Raw genomic sequence first — 25,945 nt, forward strand, 5'->3', positions numbered from 1 at the left:
ACATCCGACACCTTCTTCACAGAAGTACAGATGACGTCTCAAGAAGCCTTTCCCTCCTGTACGACTGAGAGCCTACACAGACGCTTTAGTGAAGATTGGCATTCCAAAATGGGCATTCTGTTGGTGTGCTGCTTTGTTGCGCTCCGTGTGTTCAACCCCGCCCCTGCCCCTGCTCAGTGTGGACGCAGAGGCGCCTCTAACAGGAAAAAAAGGCGAGGACACAACTAATCGGCCCCCAGCGATGTGAGCTCGCTCCTGTCGTTCCTGTGAAAGAGCCGGCTCTCGGAGCCGATTCGTTGGTTATGTTGATACTCCGTGGTACAGTTGTAACAAAAGTCGTAAATTTACGAGAACAAAGTGGGAACTTTACAACTTTTTTCTTGTAAATTTACAACTTTATTCTCAGAAATGTACTACTTTATTCTCGTAATATAAATCTCTGGTTATTTTAATACTCCATTGTATTGTACAGTCGGAACAAAAAAGCCAAAAAAAGTTTTACAAAAGTCGTAAATTTGCAAGAAAAAAGTTAAAAATTGACGAGAAAAAAAGTTGTGCATTTTCAACTCTATTATCTGAATGTTGCAACTTTTTTCTCGTCAATTTACAACTTTATATTCGTAAATTCACTACTTCATTCTCGTGAATTCACGACTTTATTCTGGCAATGTTCCAACTTTTTTTTTCCGTAAATGTACGACTTTTTTCTCTCGGAACTTTCCGACTTTTTTCTTCTTGTAAATTTACGACTTTTTTCTTGTAAATGTACGACTTTATTCTCGGAAATGTACGACTTTATTCTCGGAAATGTACGACTTTATTCTCGGAAATGTACTGCTTTTTTCATGTCAATTGGCAACTTTTTTCTTGTACATATATGACTTTATTCTTGGACATTTCCGACTTCTTTGTCGTCACTTTACAACTTTATTCTGAAAATGTCAGGTTTTTTATTTTGATGTGGCCCTAATACTTTGTTGCGAACTTCCAATGTTAAAAAGAGGTTTTAAAAATGAAAGTTTATTGCTTTTAATAGGGTGTACTGGCATTATTATGCCAGGTGTTATCGTTATATTCATAAAAAAGCTCTGAAAATAATGTTGACAACATCATTTAAAGCAATCATTTGTTATTTGTTGTTACGTCCTCTTGGCCAGGCCGTCCTTGAAAAGAAAGACAAACCTAGAAGTAATCACTGAAAGTACTGGAACGGCGTTGTGGCTTCTTCACGTATGTGCTTGAATGTGTTGGTTTTGCCAGGTGTGTGAGAAAGAGAAGCTGCTGAGTGAGCGCAATCAGCTGAAGGCGTGCATGTCTGAGCTGTGGCACAACCTCTCCTTCCTCTCCCAGCAAGTGTGCAGAGACGTGCAGGGCGGCCATTCGCCTTCCGTATCCGCCGCCGTCCGCCTCGCGCCCGAGCCGCCGTCACCGTCGCCGGCGTTCCGGCTCGAGGCGCCTCAAGGAAACAAAGCCGCGTGTTTATCAGGGGACGTGGAGATCGGGCCGGCTGGGGCGGAGCTGTCCGCTCGGGCCGACGGACCCCCGCTGTTTGAGTCGACGCAGGAAGTGTTCAGCTCGTCAGTCACGGTGGATTTCTGTCAGGAAATGATTGAGAAATGTACAACGGCGGAACAGAAGAGACACGACGGGACATAATGTCCTTCTGTCAAATACTGGACAGGAATATTTCAAGATGATTTGTCCTCTCAGCAATACTGTTCCACAGGTATTTCCTGGACTGGCAGCTTTGTGTCATCCTGACTTTTTCTTCCTGTCAGCTTCCCTCCCTCCTACGTGCAGCACAGGAGGTCAAACTCAGGAATTTATCAGAATGTTCACCCAAGTCCTTTCCAACATCTTCATGCTTGTCACTAGACTACGCTTGTGGTCTTTATCTGCTTGTCGTTTGGGGAAATAACTTCCATTTGTTTCTTGGTGGGAAATCATGTGGACAGCAAGAGAGGGCTGAGTGAGCGAGTGAGTGACACGTGGCTAGCAGCCTATAAGCTAGCAGACACACGTCTTAACACCTCCCACAACATTGACGCGCAGACCTTGATATGTTTGTTTGGGTTCTGCTTTGTTTACCTTCCACCAAACGTAGCCTAAATGCTCTACACTCAAAACAAGTCAAACTACTTTGTCGAAATGCAACCCCTGGTTTTCGACCGAAATAGCCGACTTCCCGTTTATTTGCGAATGTGGCTTCTTGAGATTATTTTGTGCGTCCTGGCGTGATTGACATCTCCACCAAATGTCATGACAATCCATGAAACTGGTGGCAGGGGCCCATTTGTTCTGAATTTAAGTGGGGCTACCGAGTGAATTTGGGGATTTTTTTGTTCGGGACCCCTGAAATATCACATTTTTCACCGGGCTTGACGCGCTTGCACATTTCGGTGAGTTTTGTTAAGGCCCTCAAAAATGCAATTCAATTTGGATAGTAAGAGTTCTAATAATAATAATAACATAGCAGTTATTATCACTGGCGCTTGGACCCTCATGAAAAGTTACTGTTAGAGAAAAATCAAGTCAATCTGATCCACTTGTTGCATCTGCTCAGGAAAAAGGGCAACTGGATTTTTAGCTGGTATTCAGTATGAGGATGTGTCAATCAAATGATGGCTGGGGTTATGTTTCATCAATGCTCCTAATCTTATGAAGTACACAATATTTCTTTGAAACATTGTTTGGGCTTTGTGCCACGATGGCGAATGTCTATCATATCTGTATATTTGTACTGCAAAGGATGAGCAGACCGTAGTTCTCCATCACCATTTGCAGCTAAAACAAGAGGGTACGTGGAGATGCATGACCCCTCTGTTTCCAGATTTCTTCTCCCAAAGAAAGAAAGGAAGTTTATTTCCCGAAAGCATCACCGAATTATTCACCAAACGTAGAAATGTCCTCTGGATGGGATCGACTCTCGTTATGCAAACTTTATGTTTCACTCTACTCGGATGTTTCTACGTTGTTTTTACATGTTCCACGCGCCACATTGTGACATGTATTTACATGCTTTTACATGGTCTGACATGTTTCTGTGTTTCAAGTTTCTACATGTTTTGTCACATTGTGACATGTATTTACATGTTTGTTACATGTTTTTCAACATGTTTTAACATCTTTCTACATGTTTTGGCATGTATTGACGTGTTTTTTACATGGTTGGATACCTTTCTTCATGTTTTGACATCTTTCTATGTTTTATGTTTCTACATCTCTTATGTTTTGTCACATGACATGTGACATGTATTTACATGTTTGTTTACATGTTTTTCAACATGTTTTAACATCCTTCTACTAGTATGTACATGTTTTGACATGTGTTGACATGTTTCTACATGTTCCAACATGTTTGTTCATATTTGAAGACTTTGATCACAGGTGAAGCAGCGCCTCCAAGAGGTGACAGCTGGCACTGATTATGAATATTATGAGGATATGAGCAAATGCACAATGCTGGCACTTAAATCAAGTCTTAAAGGTAAAGTGTCCTTTTGTGAGACTGGAACACATGTCTTTGTCTTTTCCGCGCATTCTAAAGATATAAAAACTGCTCAAAAGAGGCAGCTAAGAATGCTTGTAATGGGACGCACTTATTCTGCCACAAAAAAAACTCCAAAAAGCTCCAACAAGGCTTCATTTCCATAATGTGAGCTGCATATTAACCAAGCTACAGCCACATTGTTGCTATCTAAATTACCAAAATAAAGCAGCAAAATAGTGTAAGTATTCCATGTTATGAATGAACCTGTTACTACATGCTCACAGTATGGATCGAAAACCTTAAAACCTTGTTGCAGCTTTTTTTAGAGGGCTTTATTGTCGAAATATGTGTATCCCATTACAACCAAATAGGGCAAAATACTATAAAGTATTGCATGTATTCATGAATGTACCTGTTACTACGCGCCCACAGCGTGGATAGAAAATCATGAAACCTTGTTGCAGCTTTTTTTAGAGGGCTTTATAGTCGAAATATGTGTATCCCATTGTCAGGACTTATAGTAGAAATAGGTGTGTCCCATTACGACCAAAAAGGGACAAAATACTGTCAATATGACATGTTAGCATGAATGCTCACAGCATGGATAGAAAACCATAAAACCTAGTTAGAGTTTTTTTAGAGGGCTTTATAGTCGAAATAGGTGTTTCCCATTAGCAGACTTTATAGTAGAAATATGACAAAATAGTGTAAGTATTCCATGCTAGCATGAATGAACCTGTTACTTCATGCTCACAGTATGGATAGAAAACCATAAAACCTTGTTGGGGGGGGTTTGCAGGTGTGTCCCATTCCGTGCATTAATTAGCTGCCTCTTTTTTGATCTGTTTTTACGTCTCTAGAACACACAGAAAAGTGAAATGCGAGTGTGTTCATGCCTCACATAAGGATTGTGGAAGATTGGCAACATTCCCAAAAGAGTGCACCTTTTTTGGACTGTGGAGTCTCAAACAGATGAAAGATTGACTAAAGCGTGTCTTTGAAAGTGTTTGAATTTCATTTCCACTCAGTTCCTACAACGTGATTACAACTGCACAAAGCAATCCAATGTGTGACAGGTAATAGTTGATATTAATTACGTTTCCTCCAAAATATTAGGCAAAATATTAGATATCAGCTTTTTACACGAGCAAAGGTGTTAGCACTGGAATTGGAGTAGTATCGCTTCAAATATCTCTTGGAATGACGGTTTTGGATTTGAAATGTGCACAAAAGAACCCACGCTGTGACTTTTGTACACAGCAGCACAAAAACTTGTATTTGTACTTTGTTTTGAAATCACTGTCATATTTCCTGTCAAACATGACGGCACCCTTTGGAAATGGATGTTTGGTTCTCAAAGCATCAGCTTCCACGAGTCAAAAGTGCTCCTGTCGCCTCTTTGTACGACACTTCACCATTTCATCCAACTTGTGTACTTGGACAAAGCAGAAACATCCATGGAGGAAAGCGGAGGAGAAAGCTAAAAACAATCACACTGGTGCATTATTGAGTTTGAAAAGTCCATTTTTGAGGCACTTGCCAGGGGCGAGGGGCAGACGGCGTTATGACGGCAGCGCTTCAGCTTCCTGTAGATAACGGCAACACGGAGGACATACACATGTAAATCTTGGAATATTTCCTTCTTTTTTTACATAGGATACAGAGCAGCTTTGTACCTTATACTTTGCTTTACGTATTTGGGGGTCGGTGAAAGTGGATGGTCGCCGCCCATTCTGACTTGTTGTGGTTGACAGTTTCATGATTTTCAAATCTTTATTTACTGGTCACACGTGTACTTCTCTTTTCCTTAAGATGAGTGAGCATGTTTACATTTGGACTGTATTGTGTGTCATTTTTTCCTTGTGCAAAGATACGACCCTGGAATGAGGGTTTTGAGTTGTTGTTTTTTTTAACAACTTATCTTAATGTTGATGAATTTGTAAGAAAAACAGTGCAGCTACATTTTCTTGCCTTCTTGCCTGACGTTCCAAGCGAACCAAGGTTAGACTTGATTTCACATTAATGCTTTCATGAAAGTCCCATCAGAGGCCAGCAGAGACTCCAATATTCTAAAATCTTCCCTTGTGTAAATGTGGAGAACAAAATGCTTCAATCGGAAATAAATCATCCAGTCAGCTTTACATGACGATTCCAATTGTTTCAGTGAAAAGGTTCACACGATGATGTTCATTTATGCTGTTATTTATTTCAAGGCTCCCTGACATCATTCATCAACTTTGCTTGAATAGGTTATATATTGTTGGTAATTATTTTCTATATTGTTACATTTTTGAACGCCAACGGTAAATTAGCCAAAATTACATTGATAGTTGATGAGCGAGCTCTTGCTGTTTCCAGAAGTGAGGTCATCGGAGTACCATCACTCAGGTAAGCAAATGTGGCGGTGTGCGAGACAGAGGATGTTTACAGTGATTATAGCCAAGATTTCAGCCATGTGTCAATAGTTTTGGAGGAGAAAAGAACATTTGGAGATGAAATGGAGACATTTTAGAACATGGACCTAAGCCTTAAGAGATGGAGATGAAGATTAGTGGCCTCCAAAACACAGAATGGTAAGTGTAAATGACCCTGGAGTTGCTTATCCTTCAATTATCCTTTTAAATCGGCTTCTTAATGAGCATAAAGGGGTCTTTATAGCCAGATTTATGTTATATTTCTTTGATGTCGCCACCACCCCACACAGTAAACATACGTATGTCTGTGAAAAGATGTTTATATAAGACGTATAGTGCTTTACAGCCTTGTCGCTATCATGGAATAGTGTTTAGAAGACATTAAGTAAACAAGACATGACTTACTCGGTTCTGTGGCAACTATGACGTCGTTCCTCTTGTCTTTTTTCCCCGTGTACCGGTGGAATAGCATCCTTTTTCCAAATGCGTTTATAGCGTACTTTCAAGCCAAGGTGCGCCTTCATAGCAGTCATCAGTGAAATGATCACTGCAAGGAACAGAACTCCGGGTGGGCGTCCATCTGTCTCTCATTTGTCCATTGTTGTCTTAAAGCAAGTTTACCATTGGCTTTCAAAAATAGGACAATGTAGAACATAATTGCAAACAATATATAACATATTTAAGCAAAGTTGATGAATGATGTCAGGGAGCTTTTAAGCTGACTCTTTTGTTTCTCCGTATGTACGACAACTGTACTGAAATTAACAGTCACTTCAAATACTTGACAATTCCTCTGAAAATAATAATCTTGCACTTTTTCTGCACATGGACAATGCCATGGTGTGACTATGTTTGTATTTGTTGTAACATGACAATGAAGAGCGGCGGATTTATCATCGACACTGTTCGCCACACTCGATATACAGTACTTTTGACCCGATGACTGTTGATGATTTTCAGCAAGTTGATATGAAAAAAAGGCAGATTACAGTGAGTAATATTTACACTTCTGAGTGTGAGAATAATTAATGGCTGGCAATTGTAATAATTTGTGACACATTGGAGCAGGTTATATCTGCTGTGGTGTGCGGTATCAATATGATATCAATGACACATCCAATTATTCACAGGAAAGTAACATTTGCAATGCCTTCTAGAGACAAAACAAAGTACTTATGGGTTAGGGTTAGTTAGTACTAATTAAAGTGATTTGTTTACAAAGAATCTGGGATTGGGATTTAGGATCTGTCAACCTGGTTGAACTGACGTCAAACGTATCTACCTGCAGCATTCAGCATACCTCTCCATATGGCTAACAAGTGTATGATAAACGTGTACTTTTGTGATGTTTTCAACTTCTTACTGGGCTAATAATATTGTGTTTGTAGATTTCTGTCCTTGTTTTTGACTACCTACAACATGACTGTTATATGCAGACGCAGCATTAGGCTTTGGCTTTTGTAAGCTCCAAATGACATCTTTAGTTGAGATATTTTTGTAAATGTTGTTGGACAACATGTCACCTTTTCTTTCTTTGATAATGAAAACAGGTTTCTTTTTCTGTTGAGAAATAAAAGAAAGAGCATGAGAATTGGGCTGACTTTTGATAACAGCCTTTGCTGTTTATTCAGAAGCATTTATTTCACTCACGTACATCAAGTGTCACTTTCTCATCAAATCCCACTTGGAAAATATGCTTCGTAATGCACACGCCACACCTCATAAAAATATGCTAATGTATCCTTCAAAACGTGCCTACAATGAACACCCCCCCCCCAAAAAGAAGAGTACCAACAAAGAGGAGGTGTAAGGTGCTTCTTATCCAACGTGTGAGTGTCTGTCTGGTCTTTGAGTTTTGTCACCTGTTTCATCCCCGTGTGACATGATGGCTACATCATCATCATCATCATCACCGTCACCGTTGTTGTTGTTGTTGATAGCGTTTCTTTCCTCACTTCTTCATGATGGATGAAATATCCAGAAACACACTCTTAACAAGGACACAAAGAGCACACGTGTGTCTCGGTTATTGCAGAATAAAATTGCATGTCAAGTGATTACGTTTCATCAGCAATTAGCTCAACTTACTAAGTCCTTTTTATTAGCTTTACAGTAGAAGCATTTCTATGCTACTCACAGTAATATTCCATTTCATTTCATGTGGTTATGTTGGATTTTTTTCAATGCCATGTTAATATAAATATTTTTACTGTACGTACTTAGCACAACAAGTCATTCATACTTCCAGCATTTACATCCTAAATGCTGCAAAAAGACTTATTTACACTACATACTTATTTACATACACGTCACGTCACATCAATAAAACATCCACTTTATCAGCTATTACTCACACATGACTTACACGTCATTACTATCATTTACACGTGATTCACACGTTATTTACACGTCATTACCATCATTTACACGTGATTCACACGTTATTTACACGTCATTACCATCATTTACACGTGATTCACACGTTATTTACACGTCATTACTATCATTTACACGTGATTCACACGTTATTTACACGTCATTACCATCATTTACACGTGATTCACACGTTATTTACACGTCATTACCATCATTTACACGTGATTCACACGTTATTTACACGTCATTACCATCATTTACACGTGATTCACACGTTATTTACACATCATTAGCATCATTTACACGTGATTCACACGTTATTTACACGTCATTACCATCATTTACACGTGATTCACACGTTATTTACACATCATTAGCATCATTTACACGTGATTCACACGTTATTTACACGTCATTACCATCATTTACACGTGATTCACACGTTATTTACACGTCATTACTATCATTTACACGTGATTCACACGTTATTTACACGTCATTACTATCATTTACACGTGATTCACACGTTATTTACACGTCATTACCATCATTTACACGTGATTCACACGTTATTTACACGTCATTACCATCATTTACACGTGATTCACACGTTATTTACACGTCATTACTATCATTTACACGTGATTCACACGTTATTTACACGTCATTACCATCATTTACACGTGATTCACACGTTATTTACACGTCATTACCATCATTTACAGATCATCTCCTGAAATGTACTACATTTTCAAAATAAATATTTAAAATGAGGAGAGTAGACAAGGAGGTATGATATGGCAGTAGGAGAGGAGACACTTAGGAGAGGAGACAAGGATGTATGGTAAGGAGGTAGGAGAGGAAACAAGGACATATGTAAAGGAGATAGGAGAGGAGACAAGGATGTATGGTAAGGTGGTAGGAGAGAAGACAAGGGGGTATGGTAAGGGTGTAGGAAAGGAGACAAAGATGTATGATAAGGAGGTAGAAGAGGAGGCAAGGTAAATGGGTAGGAAAGAAGACAAGGAGGTAAGGTAAGGAGGTAGGAGAGGAGACAAGGAGGTAAGGTAAGGGGTTAGGAGAGGAGACAAGGAGGTAAGGTAAGGCGGTAGGAGAGGAGAACAGGAGGTAAGGTAAGGGGGTAGGAGAGGAGACAAGGAGGTAAGGTAAGGGGGTAGGAGAGGAGACAAGGAGGTAAGGTAAGGGGTTAGGAGAGGAGAAAAGGAGGTAAGGTAAGGGGGTAGGAGAGGAGACAAGGAGGTAAGGTAAGGGGGTAGGAGAGGAGACAAGGAGGTAAGGTAAGGGGTTAGGAGAGGAGAAAAGGAGGTAAGGTAAGGGTGTAGGAGAGCAGCTGTTGTTTTTAAGGTGAAAGTAATGAAGTATTTGTTTTTGAAGGAGTACTGTTACTTTGTTGGGGTTGGAGGTTGTCTGGTACGGGTGGTGTTGGGCTTCCATACCGCATAGAAATGAATGAACCATTGCTAGTGACTGTCGGTAGTGTCATTAAGGATGAAGATGGTATTGTAACGTGGAGTCAGACGTTCTAAGGGTGACAAGAAGGTGGTCCACCCACAGTCTCTTTATTGCAAAAACAAAACAGGACCACACCGTGCCAAAACAACATCAGCAAACTCAACTGTACTCTCTGCAGCCACACACACAGTCAGGTCTCGTGTCACGTTCAAAGACTCTGGGAAGTCACAAAACTCTTTAACTTGTCACATAACTGTCAGCTGGCTGAACCTCTGGAAGCCCTGATGTTCTTATGTCTTCTTCATGTCTTATTACTCTTATTCAACTGGAAAATTGCTGGTTTGTTTTTTTTTTGTTTTACTTTTGGGTTGAAGTTCTTGTATTGACTGTTTATTTCTGCATGTCCATCAGTGGGAGTTACTTTGCAGCTAACTTGGGCACATATATTCATTTTCATAAAATCTGCTCTGTCCATGTTTATGATGCCAATTTGCATATAGTCATATAAAAAAGCATTTCAGGCCTGCCACAAAAGGATAAGCTGCCATCATGCTAGTGATTGTCTGCTTAGCACACAGTAGGTGAGAGTGTTGACAAGGACAAAGGCTGGAGATGACTGTCATCCTAGTTGAGTAACAATAACAGACTGGAAGCTTTAAAAAGGGGAGCGGTGCTTGAAATCTTTGTTTTTCCTCTGTTAAACAAGGCTTTCACAGGCAAACCAACCATTTATCACATCATTCACAACTTCAGGGAGAGAGCTTCAATTGGGGTGAAGAAGACTTCAAGTCCAGCAAGTCCGTAAATGGATTTAGCTGCGGGATGGGGGCACCGCCAGTGCAGCGCTTGCTCAGGAATTCAGGAATGGTAGCAGGCAGGCATGAGTGCATCTGCTCTCAAACTTTTGAAGATGGCCTCGTGTCAAGGAGGGTATTCTGCAATAGACCGGTTTTCTGCAAAACATCTCCTGGAGGGCTAAATGCATTTCTGATTGTTTGGGGCACCCAGAGAAGAAAAGGTGAGTGATACCATGAGTCCTGTGTCATGACAACAGTGACGCATCTTGGAATCATTCATTTGTGGAGTTGCTTCTCAGCCGAAGGGGTGGGGTCACTCCCTATTTGGCCTAAAAACACAGCCATGAATAAAGAATGCGACCTAAACAACCTCCCAATGCAACCAAGAACAGTTTGGTGACAAACAATGCATTTTCCAAAGGCAAAAGTCATAACTAAATGACTTGACATAATATCATCTGACAAAAATATCTAAATAGACTGAAGCACACTTTTGTCATTCTCCAAACGTCTGGTCACGACTGTAAACTAAAACTTCATCGCAGTCTAGGAAGAGAACTCATACGTAACCCGAGGACCACCTGTAGTTATACAATATTCAGCATTTTCGAGTGCTCTATTGATCAAATGTATTTTTGTTATGACTTACCATTGACATTCTTCTCCCTCCAGCAGGTGGCATCATGGGCATGTCCCCCTGCAGTGACCCAAGTTCATCTGATTCTTCTGAGGAGTGCAAAGAGGGACTTGTGGAACCACTGATTGATGACAAGCTTTCAGATGGGGGTCTGATCATAAAGCTGTTTTTTTTAGGTTTGTGGATGAGGAGCTCACTCCCCATTGAGTCCCTCCTATCCCCCTTGTCAAGGTGGTCAGCCGAACACGGTTGTGTTTGACTGTTGGACAGAAGAGTGTCTTTATAATGTCCCAGGTGGGTATACTCCTGGAGGCTTGATACACTTGTCTCCACATTGGACACCATAGATTGCCAACCAAGATGGTGGTCCGCTATTGTTGTGAGGACCTCTGGACCTTGCTGAACTTGGGTGTTGACACAGTTCTGGACAGATTTGTTTGGTGTTCTGGGTTGGGGGCAAATGTAGCCGGTCTGTGTGTGCCCCACATAAGCCATGCTGTTGTTCCCTTGGGTCTCCTGGCTGGTTTTGAACCCAGAGTAATGAGGAGGCTTTATGTCTTCTTCTGGTATGACTTTGAAGGTCTGAGTCAAATGTCCAGTGTAAGGTGACACATGGCTCATCACACACTGATGTGATAATGATACCTTCCTCTTAGACTTGAAAATCAAACTGTCATCTTCCATATACCTCTCTCCTGAAAGGCTCTGTTTGATTTTCCTGATACCAAGGTGGGATATTTCCAGAATGTTGAGCAACAGAGAGACACCAGCAATGGCTATCATGAAGACCATGAAGATAGTTTTCTCAGTTGGCCTGGAGATGTAACAGTCTACACTGTTTGGGCAAGGCATCCACTCACATTTATAAAGGGGGTCCAGTTGTACACCATAGAGTATATATTGTCCCAGGATGAAAAACACCTCCAGCACGGAGCGTGTAAGGATATGGATGATATATGTTCTCAAGAGGGAGCCTCTGAGAGGTGCCTTTTTCACCTTCCTCTGCTCATCCAGCCTCCTCAGCTCCCTCTCCATTCGTTTGTGCTCATCCAGTGCCAGTTCTGCCTCGTCCAGCTCCTCCTTCAGCTGGATCCGCTTTCGATGACGCTCCTTCTCCAGGGCTCGAATACAGTAGAGGGCGTGGCCCATGTAGACGAGCGAGGGCGCCGAGACAAAGATGACTTGCAACACCCAGAAACGAATGAGCGAGATGGGAAAGGCACGGTCATAGCAGACTGCCTTGCAGCCTGGCTGGTCAGTGTTGCAGACAAACTCAGACTGCTCATCATCCCAAACGTCCTCAGCGGCCGCCCCCAGGATCAGCATGCGGAAAATGAAGAGAATGGTCAGCCATATCTTGCCCACAATGGTGGAATGAATATGGACCTCTTCCAGGATGCTGCCCAGGAGGTTCCAGTCACCCATGGTCAGGTTCCCACCACTTTACTGCCACATGTCCTCAAGCTGAAGAAACAGAGAATGTAAATCTTCAACATCTCAACAAACCACAGCAAACCAAAAAAAGAAACTTTGTGCCTCATTCACGAACATCTTCTTAAAAGTCTTCTTAAGAAGTGTACTTAAGAAGGCGCGGGTTGGAAACTGCGCCGCATTCACGACACGTTCTTAAGTAGGGATAATCGTTGGCACCGGTGTTCTTAGGTTGATGAATGCCAACGGGGTGCACGTGCATGTGAGGCCTAATTTGCATAGGTCACCGCCTATTATTTCCTATATAAGGTCAAAAATGTGGCAGCTGGAGGCGGAGATGGCAACGCGCAAGGGCAAGACTGAGGAGCAGCTGGACAACAAAGGAAAGAAAAAGTTCAATTCTACTGAAATAGAGGTGCTTTTACAAGGAGTGAGCGAACACAAGACCACCTTATTTTCACGTGTATCCACCGGTCATCAGGCCATCCAAAAAGAGTCGGCATGGAGCACCATTGCAGGAAACATAAATGCCGTTTCCACGGAGAAACGCACCACCGCAGAGGTTAAAGTGGTTTGACTTAAAATCAGAGTCCAAAAAAAGATTGGACTGCACCGGAGGGATCTGGAGGAAACGGGAGGTGGGCCATCAATCAGTGCAGGCCCCTCACAGGTGGATGACAGAATCATCGCCATCATCGGGGAGACATCCGTCAGTGGGGTCCCAAACACCCAGGCCCTGCATACGGATGTGGACTTTTCATTTTTCATATCTGATTCCGAAGCTGGTGAGTCACATTTTGCTATTTTAACTTTGTAAATGCCTTTCAAATTGATGCTGTCCTGTCTTTGTTACCAAACTTTGGGGCCTTTGTGGTTCTCTTATAATTCCACACTTCAAATTTAGACTTTTAATTCGGTTTTATTTATTTCTATTTTAACCCCTGTATCTCTTTCATTTGATTTCAGAGGACCTAGTAGGACGGAAAACACAGGCGATAACAGAAGAACAAATCCCGACTCAGGCCCGAACCCCGACACGAGCCAGGACTCCGACACAAGTGTCTGCTTCCTCCCGTCACGCCAGAATCATCTCTGATGCTGTACTGGACAGTCAACAACAAATAGCACACTCACGTTCTCAAATTGCTACGACACTCCAAACCATTTGGGAAATTCTAGAAAATATTTACACAATCATGATGGAAAAATAAAGTCAAAATACATAGTTTGTGTGTGACAATGTATTTTTTCTGTGGTTACATTTGATAAGACGCTGCCTAATTAATACAGCAGCCCCGTGCTCTGGCTCAAGACGTGGCTGGGGGCGCATGTTGTTATCTGGGGGTGCTACGTGCGCAATAGACACACCACGTTTCATTGCGATGTTATGCAAGATGCAGCAGGCCATTATGATCCTGCACACCTGCAACAACAGAGAATCAATGATTTATCCAGTTGACCAAATAAAACATATTTGCAATGGAGAATTCCTGGATTAATGAGAGCACAAACAAAGAATCTGAATGTTTGCCTCTTATTTTTTTTCCATTCCAAAGCATAAGTAAACTAAAACCTAATATTAAATACTACAAAACCTACTGTACCTTTTCTGGTTTGTGGAGCAGCCTTCCACCTGCAGTGTCCAAACACATCCAGCGTCCCTTGAGTACACCGATGGTGCGCTCCATGCAGGAGCGTGTACGTGTGTGCTTTAGCTTGTACATGTGTTCTTGTGGGGTCTGCAGATTATTCAATTTAAATTGGACTTCATTGGCAGAAAATATTTACATACTCTAATTGTGAAATTCCTTTTTTTTGATGAATTGGGATTTGAATATATATTTATCCATGGAGTATATCTTAGTTGTTTTGATGATAAATAATTGTTGGGATATTTTATTTGCACTACATCTTTTGGGATCAGGTTGCAAAATCCATCATGAGGGCGATTGCGCATTGAAAGTGCAAGCTTTGCTTGTGCGTAAGAGTCCTCCTGAGCGTTCGTAGAATTTGTTCTTAGATCTAAGAACTGGGAGTTAAGAACACGTTCGTGAATGCCAGAAATCTTCGTAAGAAGGCTTTAAGAACACATTTGTGCGTAAGAACGTTTCGTGAATGAGGCCCAATGTCCTTAAGGGCACTCTGACACGTTTGGTCAACTTTGCTTAAATATGTTTTGTATTGTTTGTAATTACTGTATGTTCTACATTGGTCCATTTTTGACGGTAAATTGGCAAAAATGACATTTAGAGTTAAGCACCAGCCATGACGAGCTAGATCTCACTGTTCAGTCTCGTCCGAGTCATACTGCAAGTTTGTTTTCTTTTTCAAAAGAGGAAGGTCTAAGACAACAATGGACAAGGCAAGTGCAGGGAACGAGAGACAAATGGACGACCACCTCGAGTTCTGTCCTTTGCAGTGATCATTTCACTGATGACTGCTTGGAAGGAACACCTTTACAAGAAGCATTTGGCTTGAAAGTACGCATTTGGAAAAAGGTTGCTATTCTGCCGGTACACAGGAAAAAACAAGGCAAGAACGACCACTACGTCAAAGTTGCCACAGAACAGAGTAAGTCATGTCTTGTTTACATAATGTCTTCTAAACACTATTCCATGATGGTGACAAGGCTGCAAAGCACCATCTTTTCACAGATATATGTTGACAGTGGAGGACAGGGGTGGCAATTTCTCTATTTCAACTCCAAATGTTTCTTCCTTCTTTTCTCCTCAAAAATGATTGCCAGATCACTCAAATCTTGGCTATAATCACTATCAACATCTTCAGTCTCGTACACCGCCATGTTTGTTTACCTGAGCGATAGTGCCCCAATGGCGTCTCTTCCAGAAATGAGAATGAACAGCAACAGCAAACTCATGATGGGTGGCACCATTAACTATAAATGTCATTTTTGTACATTTAAGCAGAGCTGATAGATCATGTCAAACTGGCACAATGAAACCAGATGGCACTGTACCGGAGGAATCACAGTCGGTGAGGCGGGCCAACTCAATGCTATTTTCAAGCAGTTTTGCGGCTCACTTTGCCTCCCAAGTGGCTCCTCAGATTTTTTTGTTGTCTCAAATTAATTTCTTACCAAATTATGTGTGTCGTGTAAAATTAATTACTAATGTAAAAAATACACTATATGAAATGTTTATACAGTAATTTAAAAATGTTATAAGATAATGTTACATTATAAAATACAAAAACAATGACTATACAAATTAGGTCAAAATAGGTCAAATATCAGGCCACACGGTGGTCTAGTGGTTAGCATGTTGGCCAACACTGTCACAGTCTGGAGATGGGAAGACCTGGGTTGGATTCTCCCTTGGGCATTTCTGTGTGGAGTTTGCATGTTCTCCCCGTGTGTGTGGGGGGGGGGTTTCCGGGTTCTCCGGTTTCCTCCCACATTCCAAAAACATGCATGTTAGCTTCATTGGAGACTCTACATTGTCCATAGGTATGAATGTGAGTGTGAATGCTTGTTTGTCTATATGTGCCCGAAGTCAGCTGGGATAGGCTCCAGCATACCCCCGCGATTCTAAAGAAGAGAAACGGTATAGAAAATGGATGGATAGGTCAAATCTCTTCATGCCAATTTCTCATGAACGAATCAGCTTTAAGAGCACCACAGCGTGTTTAACCCCGTCCTTCCCCCTGCTGTGTGGACACAGCGACCGCACCACACATCTTGACCAATCACATTCACCTTTAACAGAAAAAAAGGCCAGGAAAAAACTAATCGGCTCCCAACAAACTGCTCTTGTTGTTGATTTCAGAGACGCAGCTCTTAAAGCAGATTTGTTTGTTTGACCGAGACGTCACCAGTTCAAACCCGTGGAATAAGAAAGTTTGAGGTTATGTGTTTGATGCACTACTGTTGTTCCATGTGCAACCAGGGTAATGTAGCCCTAGTTTCATATTGCGTTACTGTCTTTAAATATGCCAAATATCTGTGAATAGCTGTTCAAGCTCACAAAAAGAAGTGCGGCGTGATCGTCACACTCTAGCGCAGATCTTTGTCTCCTGCTCAGCTTCTTGGAGGTGCTCCGTGCAGACGTTGTCAGGGAGCCACGGCGTCAAACTGAACCACGTGTTAGTACAGGCAATGGATATCCCGGTAACGTTACTACATTGCTATGATGTCCAAATGTGTAATACATGTTGCCACATCAGCAAAAAGCACATGTTGATAAGCAGTAAGGACAGCCTCTCGCTTTCTTTAAAAAAAAACCCGACTGGGATAACGAATTGAGGATGTTAAAACTGTGAAAGTGTCGTTCTTTCTCTTTGTGCAGTTACACTGTTTGCTGTTTTGATGAACTTTGGCTCTCAGGTCCATTAGCGCAACATGTAGGTTACCTTGAAATTCTCCTCTATGGATCCTTATGTCATTCATATTTGATAGAGCTGTGATTGTAAAAGCTCAATAGTTATGTTAACGTGTACAGTACTGCGCATTGTAAGACGAGCAAAGATACGCTTCATTTCATGGTTTGTTCAATGCTAGTGTTCATTAGTCTTTTTGTAAAATGCATATTTTTTTGTACTGTGGTCAATGAAACACTTGAAGTAAGATTTGTAGAGCAGCTGTTGTGTAAAAGAAGATGCCGATGGACTTTTCTGATTCTGATTTGATTTGTCCTGCACATCTGTGGAGGCTGGTTATTTTGTAGAGGCCTTGTGCGCATGTGGATTGCATCCTCCACCAACCTCCACCATCTCCACCATGCAGTGAAATGTGTCCAGACGGAAACGGCGGTTAGGCTGAACTAATGTTCTGCACCACAGAGCCGTGTATGGTCAAATTGTCCCCCAGCCGTGAGGGTGTCCACAGCCACCCCCGGCCACCCCGTAGCTCTGCCACTGCTCCGGATTCGTGATGTCTTTTGGACGACATGTTGAAACTACCTTCTGTAGTTCTGCCAGAGCCTGCTTGTAGTGGCACCCCTCTGATTGGTCAGATGTCGAGTGCTGTCAATCATTGTGTGGTCAGATTACGGGTCTCCTTTCTCTCCTCTGCCTCACAGTAGCGTCTACTGTGCAAATGCGACCCATTGCGCAAAATTTGGCCCCTGTTGGAAGATGAGGCCCTACGCACAGTGCGTGTATGTGTTTAGGGAGGGGCGGCCCTGTCTAAATGACATTTCTTTCCTTGATTATCTGGTGTACACGGTTGGGAGCGGTTGTGCTTTACATAGGCCAAATTATTTCAAGACATCCACTTAAACTGGCAAGGTTTCTTTATGTGTGCATTTTTCGGGGTGGATATTTCAACAGTTACAGTAGGTTGACACCAGACAAATTCCTCCTAAACCTAGATAGCCAAGGCTCTTAGCAAGATATTGTCCCTGTTGTTAAGGGACAGGCGCCACGGTGGGGTTACACATTTAACCATTGCTATTGCCCCCTGCAATTGCCAATAGACACATGCGTAAACAAGTTGTTGTTGCTCATTTCTCGGGACTATTGAAGCATTACCCGTCGTCCAACTATAGTACTGACAACTAGGCCTGTCACAATAACACATTTTCCTGGTCGATAATTGTGCTACAAATTATCGTCGATAATTGACATTATCAAACATTTTTTTAGACTATTTTTCATTACTTATATGGTACAACACTTATGCCAGTGTGTGTTGCAGAGGCTATGTCATAAAATTTACGTCATATAACCGTTGGAATGGTTGCATTTCTTTTGCAATGTAGCGAGTGACACAGTCTGTGAGCGAGCACCATTTTGTTTATATTTACATTGCCGACCAAACCCCTCAGTAAGCATTGGCTGTTGGGACGAAGGCTCTGCTGCCTGTCCAGCAATAGATTTTTTTTCCAGTTGGGGAACTGACATGGATGGTTTGTGTTTCAGGTGCGCATACAAGTTGGTCGTGTTCCCCTTCTTCTTGTCACTACTTTCAATCAAATGAGGCATATTGATTCATCGGCGTTCACGCGCTCACCTTGTTCATTGTGTTTAATACCAAAATATTCCCTCACTGGGGCTGTTGCGTTCGCCTTAGAATCCATTGATTATATGCTTCATTTATGGTAGCGGATGAATTCTCATGAGGGTACTTTGATGCTAGCTTACTGCTGCCACTCTGGGTACTCTGTATCCACTCACTAGAAGCCCCGCCTCAGCAAAGAGGTTGAATGAGAGGAAGGTTCACTCTCTCTGTTCATTCCACTATAGAAGCAGTGCGCACAGACACATGCAGAGTGGACCCTCTTGTCATCCAGCCTGTCTGGCACAGAGAGACCAGCAGATGAAACACACTCACATACACGCACGTGTCAATTTATCCAGGGCGGCATAATTATCCACTTGATATTTTTATCCTTTTTTTATCGTAATTAATCAATTTAGCGATTATTGTGACAGGCCTACTACTTTTTTTTTTTATCCTGTCCTGTCCAGCCTTTAAAGCAGATAGAATTGTAGATCTAAATGCCCTCAAGTGCTCAACAGATTTACTCTGCCAGGGAGAAGTGTGATATACACTTCCCCTGTTATACAGAATTTATTTGACTTTGATACTTGTTATGAAGCAAATTTGGAGCGACCAGACCGGAGCAGGAGGGGACAGAGAAGAAAAGAAAAGAAAACGGGGGGGTGCGGGGATGAGAGGGGGACAAAAAAAAAAAAGAGACAAGGACAACAGCAGCAACAACAATTGTGACAACAAGAACAGAACAACAGAAACATACAGAACTACACTTTAGCAAATAAATGTCTGTGATGACTATAAAGACGAACAAGGACATAAGGACAAAGGACAAAATAATATCAACAACCACAATGACAATGCTGTCAATCACAATCACACATAATAGTAGTAATGAAATGATGAACTATGATAGTGATCACAATGATAATACTGCATTGAAACAGTCACACATAATAGTAGTAATGAAATGATGAACTATGATAGTGATCACAATGATAATACTGCATTGAAACAGTCACACATAATAGTAGTAATGAAATGATTATCTATGATAGTGAACAGAATGATAATGACTGTAATGCACATCATTGTAAAAAAAACTATAGTCATACTGCTGATATCACCGTCGCTGTAATAAAACCAACAACATAATAACACCCTGGTTAACTCAGTGAGTAATGTGGGGAAGTACGTATGTACTGTGAGTGTGCATATGTACAGGTATCTCTGTATGTGGGGAAGACTTCATATATATAAAGGTGCAAGAATGTGTGGGCGTGTAATTGTCACTGAGAATGCATGAAAGGAAAGGGGCCGCCTTCCACCTCCCAGAGAGCCTCGCCCCAAATAGCCAGGCCGAGCCCCCGCCGCCAGAAGGCAACCAGGCCCACAGGGGCAGGCAGCACAAAGATCTGCGCCCCAAGAGCCAGCCCAGAGAGCCCACCACCCCGGGAAGACCAGCAAGGGGCCGAAGAGAGGTAATCCCAGCCAAGGACAGGGCGACGGCGGGCTGGAGGACAGCCAACCCCTGAGACCAGCGAGAGATCACACCCCACAAAGGCAGACGAGTACCGGTGGCCACACACCGGCAGGCCCAGAGACGCCCCCACAACCGGAAAGAAGCCCGCCCACGCCGGAAGCGCCAATCCCCTGGGCCAACCCCCACCCGACCCCCGACATAGGACCGCCCCTCCCAGGGATGGCAGAGATGTATCACCCAGCACCCGACCCCACGGAGCAAACCCCTGTATGCCCCCCCCAAAAATAACTTAAATAAATAAATAAATAAAAGCACACACACACGCACGCACATACACACTCCTACGCACCCACGCGCGCGCACACACACATGGACACACACATGCGGACGCACACACACACACACAAACACGCGCGAGCGCGCACACGCACACGGCCACACTCAGTGGTCGACTGCCCGACACCAGGAAGCCTCGCCCTATCCCCTGTTGGTAACCCAAGGAGCAATCAAATAAAAGAGGACAGCTATGAAGAGCTGGTCTCTGTGTCCCTGAGGGGTGTATCTGTGTGCATGGATATGATAGGTGTGTATGTGGATGATAGCTAATGATGCAATTAAAATCGGGGGACAGCTGCCGCTCGGAGGGCCCCTCACCTGATCAGCCCCCCCAAACCCGAAGTGTCTACTGTGCGATTAAAATTGGGGGAAACAGGTCAGTGGCGCGGCAGGGGCAAAGGAGCCCCGCAAGGCAGCTCCCCTCTCAACCACGCCTGACTGTAGGCCACACCCCAAAGTCCTATATGTATGTGAGGTGGTGCAGTGGAACAGGAAGGACAGGGGCCCCATACCCCAACGCCGCCAAAACCGAGCAGGGGGGGGCCAAGGACACATGACCAACCGGCCACCCACCACAGCCCAGGCTCGGGCGAGCCACACTCCGCAGGACACACCACAGGCCCTACCCGGCCCGCCAGGATGCCCAAGCCGGCCCACCCAACCCCCCAGAGGCGATACCCCCAATGCCCCCCAACACCGGAGCCCCACCGGAGGTAGCGTCCACAGCGCCACCCCCAAACCGCCAAACACCATGGACCAGCCACACGCCCAAAGGCAGTTCCGACCGCCACCAGAATAGCGGTAACCGCGCCCACGCGTCCCCCGCATACCACCACGGACGGCAAGGGAGCAACACTACGACGACCACAAGAGCACCGGACCCCACATAGAGCGCAGCACGGTCACACCCACGAAGCACGCAAGTCAGAGGCGCCAGGGAGGGACAGAGAAGCAAGCACCGCACGACAGGGCCCACGAGAGGAGCGACCCCCCGCCCGGCCCCCAAGCAGATGCCCCCGTCACGCCGCAGACCGGCCACCACCCCACCCCCCGCCCATCCACCAACACGCCAGGGAGAAACCCCGGTGGGAGGGAGACAGGCCTACTCCTATTGAATACAGGAAGTGAGCAAGCGTATTGGCAGTTGATGTGAAACAGAAAGGGGGTAGGATGCGGCTTCCTACCCCTTTTTGGACACAAAGGATTGTGATTTGTAATATGTGATGTGGGCCAATAAATTAAAATGAAAGTACCTTAAACACTCGCTCCTTCCTGCACACAGCACACAATTTCATACAAAAGACAGGTTGTTCACAAATAAAATCAAAATACAAAACACGTTGGGTCATGGAAAATACACACATGAAAACACCACTACTTATAAAACGGAACACCAACCAGCCAGCTAGAAAAGGGACTTAGTTAAGGGATTTTGAGAACTTTGCAAGCATGGAGGCAGGGAGGGCTAGAAGCAGAGGTAGAGGAAGACGGAGAGGTCATGCAAGAACCATGGCTTTCGTGGATCATGCCATAAACCTGCCCAGCTGGCCTGACTATGAGGAAAGATGTGCAGAGTTTACCCGAATCGAAGCCGATTCACATCTTCCTCCGCAATAGGGACATACCGACTGGAAAACAGGTGTGTTTTCAACTCTCTACTCAATGTATGTCCAGTATTACAGTACTGTAACATCTCAGGAGAGTGGCTAATGTGTTATGAAACATACGTGTTGAGATGTTCCTGTACTGTAAATGGTATACAGTACAAAAAAGAAGCAGACTGATAAGAATTTGTGGTTGCTTGTTTCTACAGAATGTCTAGAAGACCTACTGGGGGTGGACGCCCACGTCACCAACGGCAGACGATGCAATTCGTCTCCACCAGCTACAGCAACAAATACTTGCAGATATTTGCAATATTGTTTCTTTTATTGAATTTACTATGATGTCAAATCATTTGCTAGCTTGTAGAGGTTCAACCCGACGAGCCAAGTTTTGCAAAACGTGTTCAAGAAGCGGGCAAAAACTGTAACACAGTTGCACTCAAAATGATTCAACCCACACCGTAAATTTTACTCACGTGCAATTTGCAGTAATTTGCAACAAATTCTAACAAAACAAAAACAACTTGATAACATATGCAATGTTACAAATGGTCACTTGTGTTAAATCACATCAACCATCTATTGTTTGCCCCTTTCCTGATTTCTTATTTTCGTGCATGTTTATCACACTAAAATGTTTCAGATCATCAAACAAATTTGAATATTAGGCTGAACGGCAGTGGAAAAAAGACAGATGGGGTTGGTTGGTTGAGGGACAGATTGGCCACCTATCAGAGAGCCCTGAAGGAGGCCAAGTCCAAATATCTGTCCTCCATTATAACCAACAGCTCTCACCAACCAAGACTCTTATTTAAAACCATTGACTCTGTTATTAACCCACGCCCCACTATTCTGTCTGATGCCACCACTACAACATGTGAAGAGTTTGTGTCAGTGTTCTCTGACCAAGTGGCATCTATCAGGAAGAACATCAGCAGCTCAGGGATGTCTTCTGAGGATGTACATGGTCCTCCTGCACAGACTGCCGTCTTTGAGCGGTTTCAGACCATTTCTCAGGTGTCTCTTACCAAGGTGGTTAGTGGCATGGAACCCACTAACTGTCCCCTAGATGTCATCTCAGCCAAGTTTTTAAAAGAGGTTTTTAATTCTGTTGGGTCAAGTTTGCTTGTTTTTATAAACCCCTGTCTTAACTTAGGATCTGTCCCAGCTGCCTTCAAACATGCTGTGGTTAGACCTCTCCTAAAAAAACCTCATCTCGACCCGTCTGTGCTGTCCAATTTTAGGCCCGTCTCTCACTTGCCCTTTCTTTCAAAGCTTTTAGAAAAAGTTGTTTTTACTCAGTTACAAACTTTCCTAGAGATGAACTCTGTTCTTGATAAATTCCAGTCTGGTTTTAGATCCCGACATAGCACTGAGTCGGCGCTGTTAAAGGTGCACAATGACATTGCCCTGTCTGTTGATGCTGGGAATCCCGCTGTGTTGGTGCTGCTGGACCTCACAGCGGCCTTTGATACAGTTGAACATGCAGTCCTGGTATCCCGCCTGGAGCGCTGTGTCGGTATCCAAGGCATTTCCCTCCAGTGGTTTAGGTTATACCTGGCTAATAGGAGCTTCTCCATTAAGATCGGTGACTTCTGCTCCTCCCATGCGTCCCTCTCGTGTGGGGTGCCACAGGGATCCATTCTTGGCCCTGTTCTGTTTTCTCTGTATTTATTACCCCTGGGTTCAACTTTGGAAAGACACAATCTGTCTTTTCATCTTTATGCTGATGACCTGCAGATATATCTGCCTATTAGACCCACTGACAATACTGCTCCCACTAGGCTGCTCGATGTAAAGCAGTGGCTGGATCAGAACTTTTTACATTTAAATGACAGCAAAACAGAGTGTATTTTATTTGGCACGTCACCAACGTTGCACACTGTTGCAGTGAACTTCGGTTCTCTGGCCCCCTTTTTTTAAACCTGATGTCAAAAATCTTGGGGTCATATTCGATAGTGGACTCAAATTTGATAAACAGATTAGCTCTCTTTAACAAACATGCCCAGACGTGAGCACATCACCCCGATGCTGTCATCACTGCACTGGCTTCCAGTTCGTTTTAGAATCGATTTTGGTATTTGTTTTTAATGCCATTAACGGCTTTGCTCCGTCGTACCTTTGTGTGTTTACACAAAGTTTATGTTCTGTTTTATGCTGTGTTCTTATGTATCGTTTTATTGTAAAGCACTTTGGGAGACTGTGGGCTATTGTAAAGTGCTATATAAATAAACTGTGACTGATTGATTGATTGAAATATTAGCCAATGACAACACAAGTGAACACAAAATTCAGCTTTTAAATAAAAATCTTTATTAAGGGAGAAAAAAATCCAAAGCTCCATGTCCTTGTCTGGAAAAGTGATTGCTCCCCCCCTTGACTAAGATACATCGAGATGTGTAAAAGGTTATAAAGCCATTTCTAAAGATTTGGGACTCCAGCCAACCACAGTGAGAGCCATTATCCACAAATGGCCAAAACATGGGACAGAGTTGAACCTTCCCAGGAGTGACCGGCCAACCAAAATGACCCCAAGAGCGCAGCCACAAGACATCCAAGAGGTCACAAAAGACCCCACAACAACATCCAAAGAAGTGCAGGCCTCACTTGCCTCAGTTAAGGTCAGTGTTCATGACTCCACCATAAGAAAGACACTGGGCAAAAACGGCCTGCATGGCAGAGTTCCAAGACCAAAACCACTGCTGAACAAAAACAACATTAAGGCTCGTCTCAATTTTGCCAGAAAACATCTTGATGACCCCCAAGACCTTTGGGAAAATACTCAAAAGTTGAACTTTTTGGAAGGTGTGTGTCCCATTACATCTGGCATTTCAGAAAAAGAACATCATAGCAACAGTAAAATATGGTGGTGGTAGTGTGATGGTCTTCAGGACCTGGAAGACTTGCTGTGATCAATGGAAGCACCTCAAGCTGAAAGCAACTTGGGTTCTGCAGCAGGACAATGATCCAAAACACACTGGAAGAGACTCATTGCAAGTTATCACAAACGCTTGATTGCAGTTGTTGCTGCTAAGGGGGGCCAACCACTTCTTAGCTTTAGGGGGCAATCACGTTTTCACACAGGGACATGTAGCTATTTTTTTCTCCCTTAATAATAAAAAGTTTCATTTCAAAAGTGCATCAAGTGTTGAGTTGTGTTGTCATTGGCTAATGTTTACATTTGTTTGATGATCTGAAACATTTTAGTGTGGCAAACATGCACAGGTGTTAAATAATATGGCTATTATTCAGATTTGTAATAGCTTGTCTACCTCATTGAAAACGTGCAGTGTGCAGCGCTAAGCCATACAATAAAATAGATGTTCATTTCCTAAAATACCCTGGAAGTAACATGATGTTTTCTCTGTGTGACGGTAAACTAATGAAGCATCTTTAAAACACTTACAAGTCATGGATATGGGATCCCTTTTGGCCTCTGGTTGTATTTCATGATGAGGGTTTTGTCCAAGGAATCCACGGTGTCAGTACGGCTACCCCATGGAGGTGTGGGGATGTTCCAAATTACAATCCACAAGCTTTTGCGTCCTGTTGCTTTTGTTTGTGCTGGCGGGCTGTGGGTCGGGACTGCTCTCCCGAGTTACATGTTGGGTTCACAGGATGTGTGTATTGATTGCCTCTCGACGGGACAATGTCCCCATCCCCCTCCCTTCTCCCACGCCATCAATATCAGCCCCTCTGACAGAGAGCACCGATATCTGTTTATCTTTCATATCTAATGGTCAACTGAAGGCACAGGATGTCTTTTCAATGAGGGAAAAGTTACTGTTAGTTCCCCTCGTCATCCATGTGGACCCATTCATGTCTGCTGGCATACACTCCTGATCAAAGTTGTAACACCACTTCAAAATGGTAAAAATGTACATTTTAGATCTTTGGATGGGATCTTAAGGAGCCTTTCAAAATGTAAAAAAGAAGAAATGGGAGCGAGAC

At 43.2% G+C, this 25,945-nt stretch overlaps 2 protein-coding genes across 4 annotated transcripts in view; one reads left to right on the forward strand and one right to left on the reverse strand.

The window, feature by feature from the left end:
- The window catches only part of LOC129192110 (transcription regulator protein BACH2-like), a 56,985-nt gene extending 49,394 nt beyond the window's left edge, over nt 1–7,591 (forward strand). Inside the window, exon 5 of one of the 2 annotated variants that reach the window (XM_054795691.1) lies at nt 1,261–7,591. In XM_054795691.1, coding sequence (XP_054651666.1) covers nt 1,261–1,656 — 396 coding nt within the window. In that variant the 3' untranslated portion in view covers nt 1,657–7,591. The remainder of the gene's footprint in view (nt 1–1,260) is intronic. The other variant, XM_054795692.1, reaches the window with a different exon arrangement.
- LOC129192112 (gap junction alpha-10 protein-like) overlaps nt 1–25,570 on the reverse strand; it is a 28,264-nt gene extending 2,694 nt beyond the window's left edge. The window contains exons 1-3 of one of the 2 annotated variants that reach the window (XR_008573354.1): nt 25,401–25,570; nt 11,200–12,651; nt 7,767–7,894 (exon numbers count right to left, since the gene is read on the reverse strand). Coding sequence is in view for 1 of the 2 variants with exons in the window: in XM_054795693.1 (XP_054651668.1) it covers nt 7,856–7,894; nt 11,200–12,612 (1,452 nt within the window). In the remaining variant the exon portion in view is untranslated. Of the gene's footprint in view, nt 1–6,190; nt 7,895–11,199; nt 12,652–25,400 lie in introns of those variants that run through there. The other variant, XM_054795693.1, reaches the window with a different exon arrangement.
- Between the last annotated feature and the right edge of the window lie 375 nt (nt 25,571–25,945).

This window comes from Dunckerocampus dactyliophorus, chromosome 13 (genome assembly GCF_027744805.1).
Source record: "Dunckerocampus dactyliophorus isolate RoL2022-P2 chromosome 13, RoL_Ddac_1.1, whole genome shotgun sequence".
NCBI classification, from domain to species: Eukaryota; Metazoa; Chordata; class Actinopteri; order Syngnathiformes; family Syngnathidae; genus Dunckerocampus; species Dunckerocampus dactyliophorus.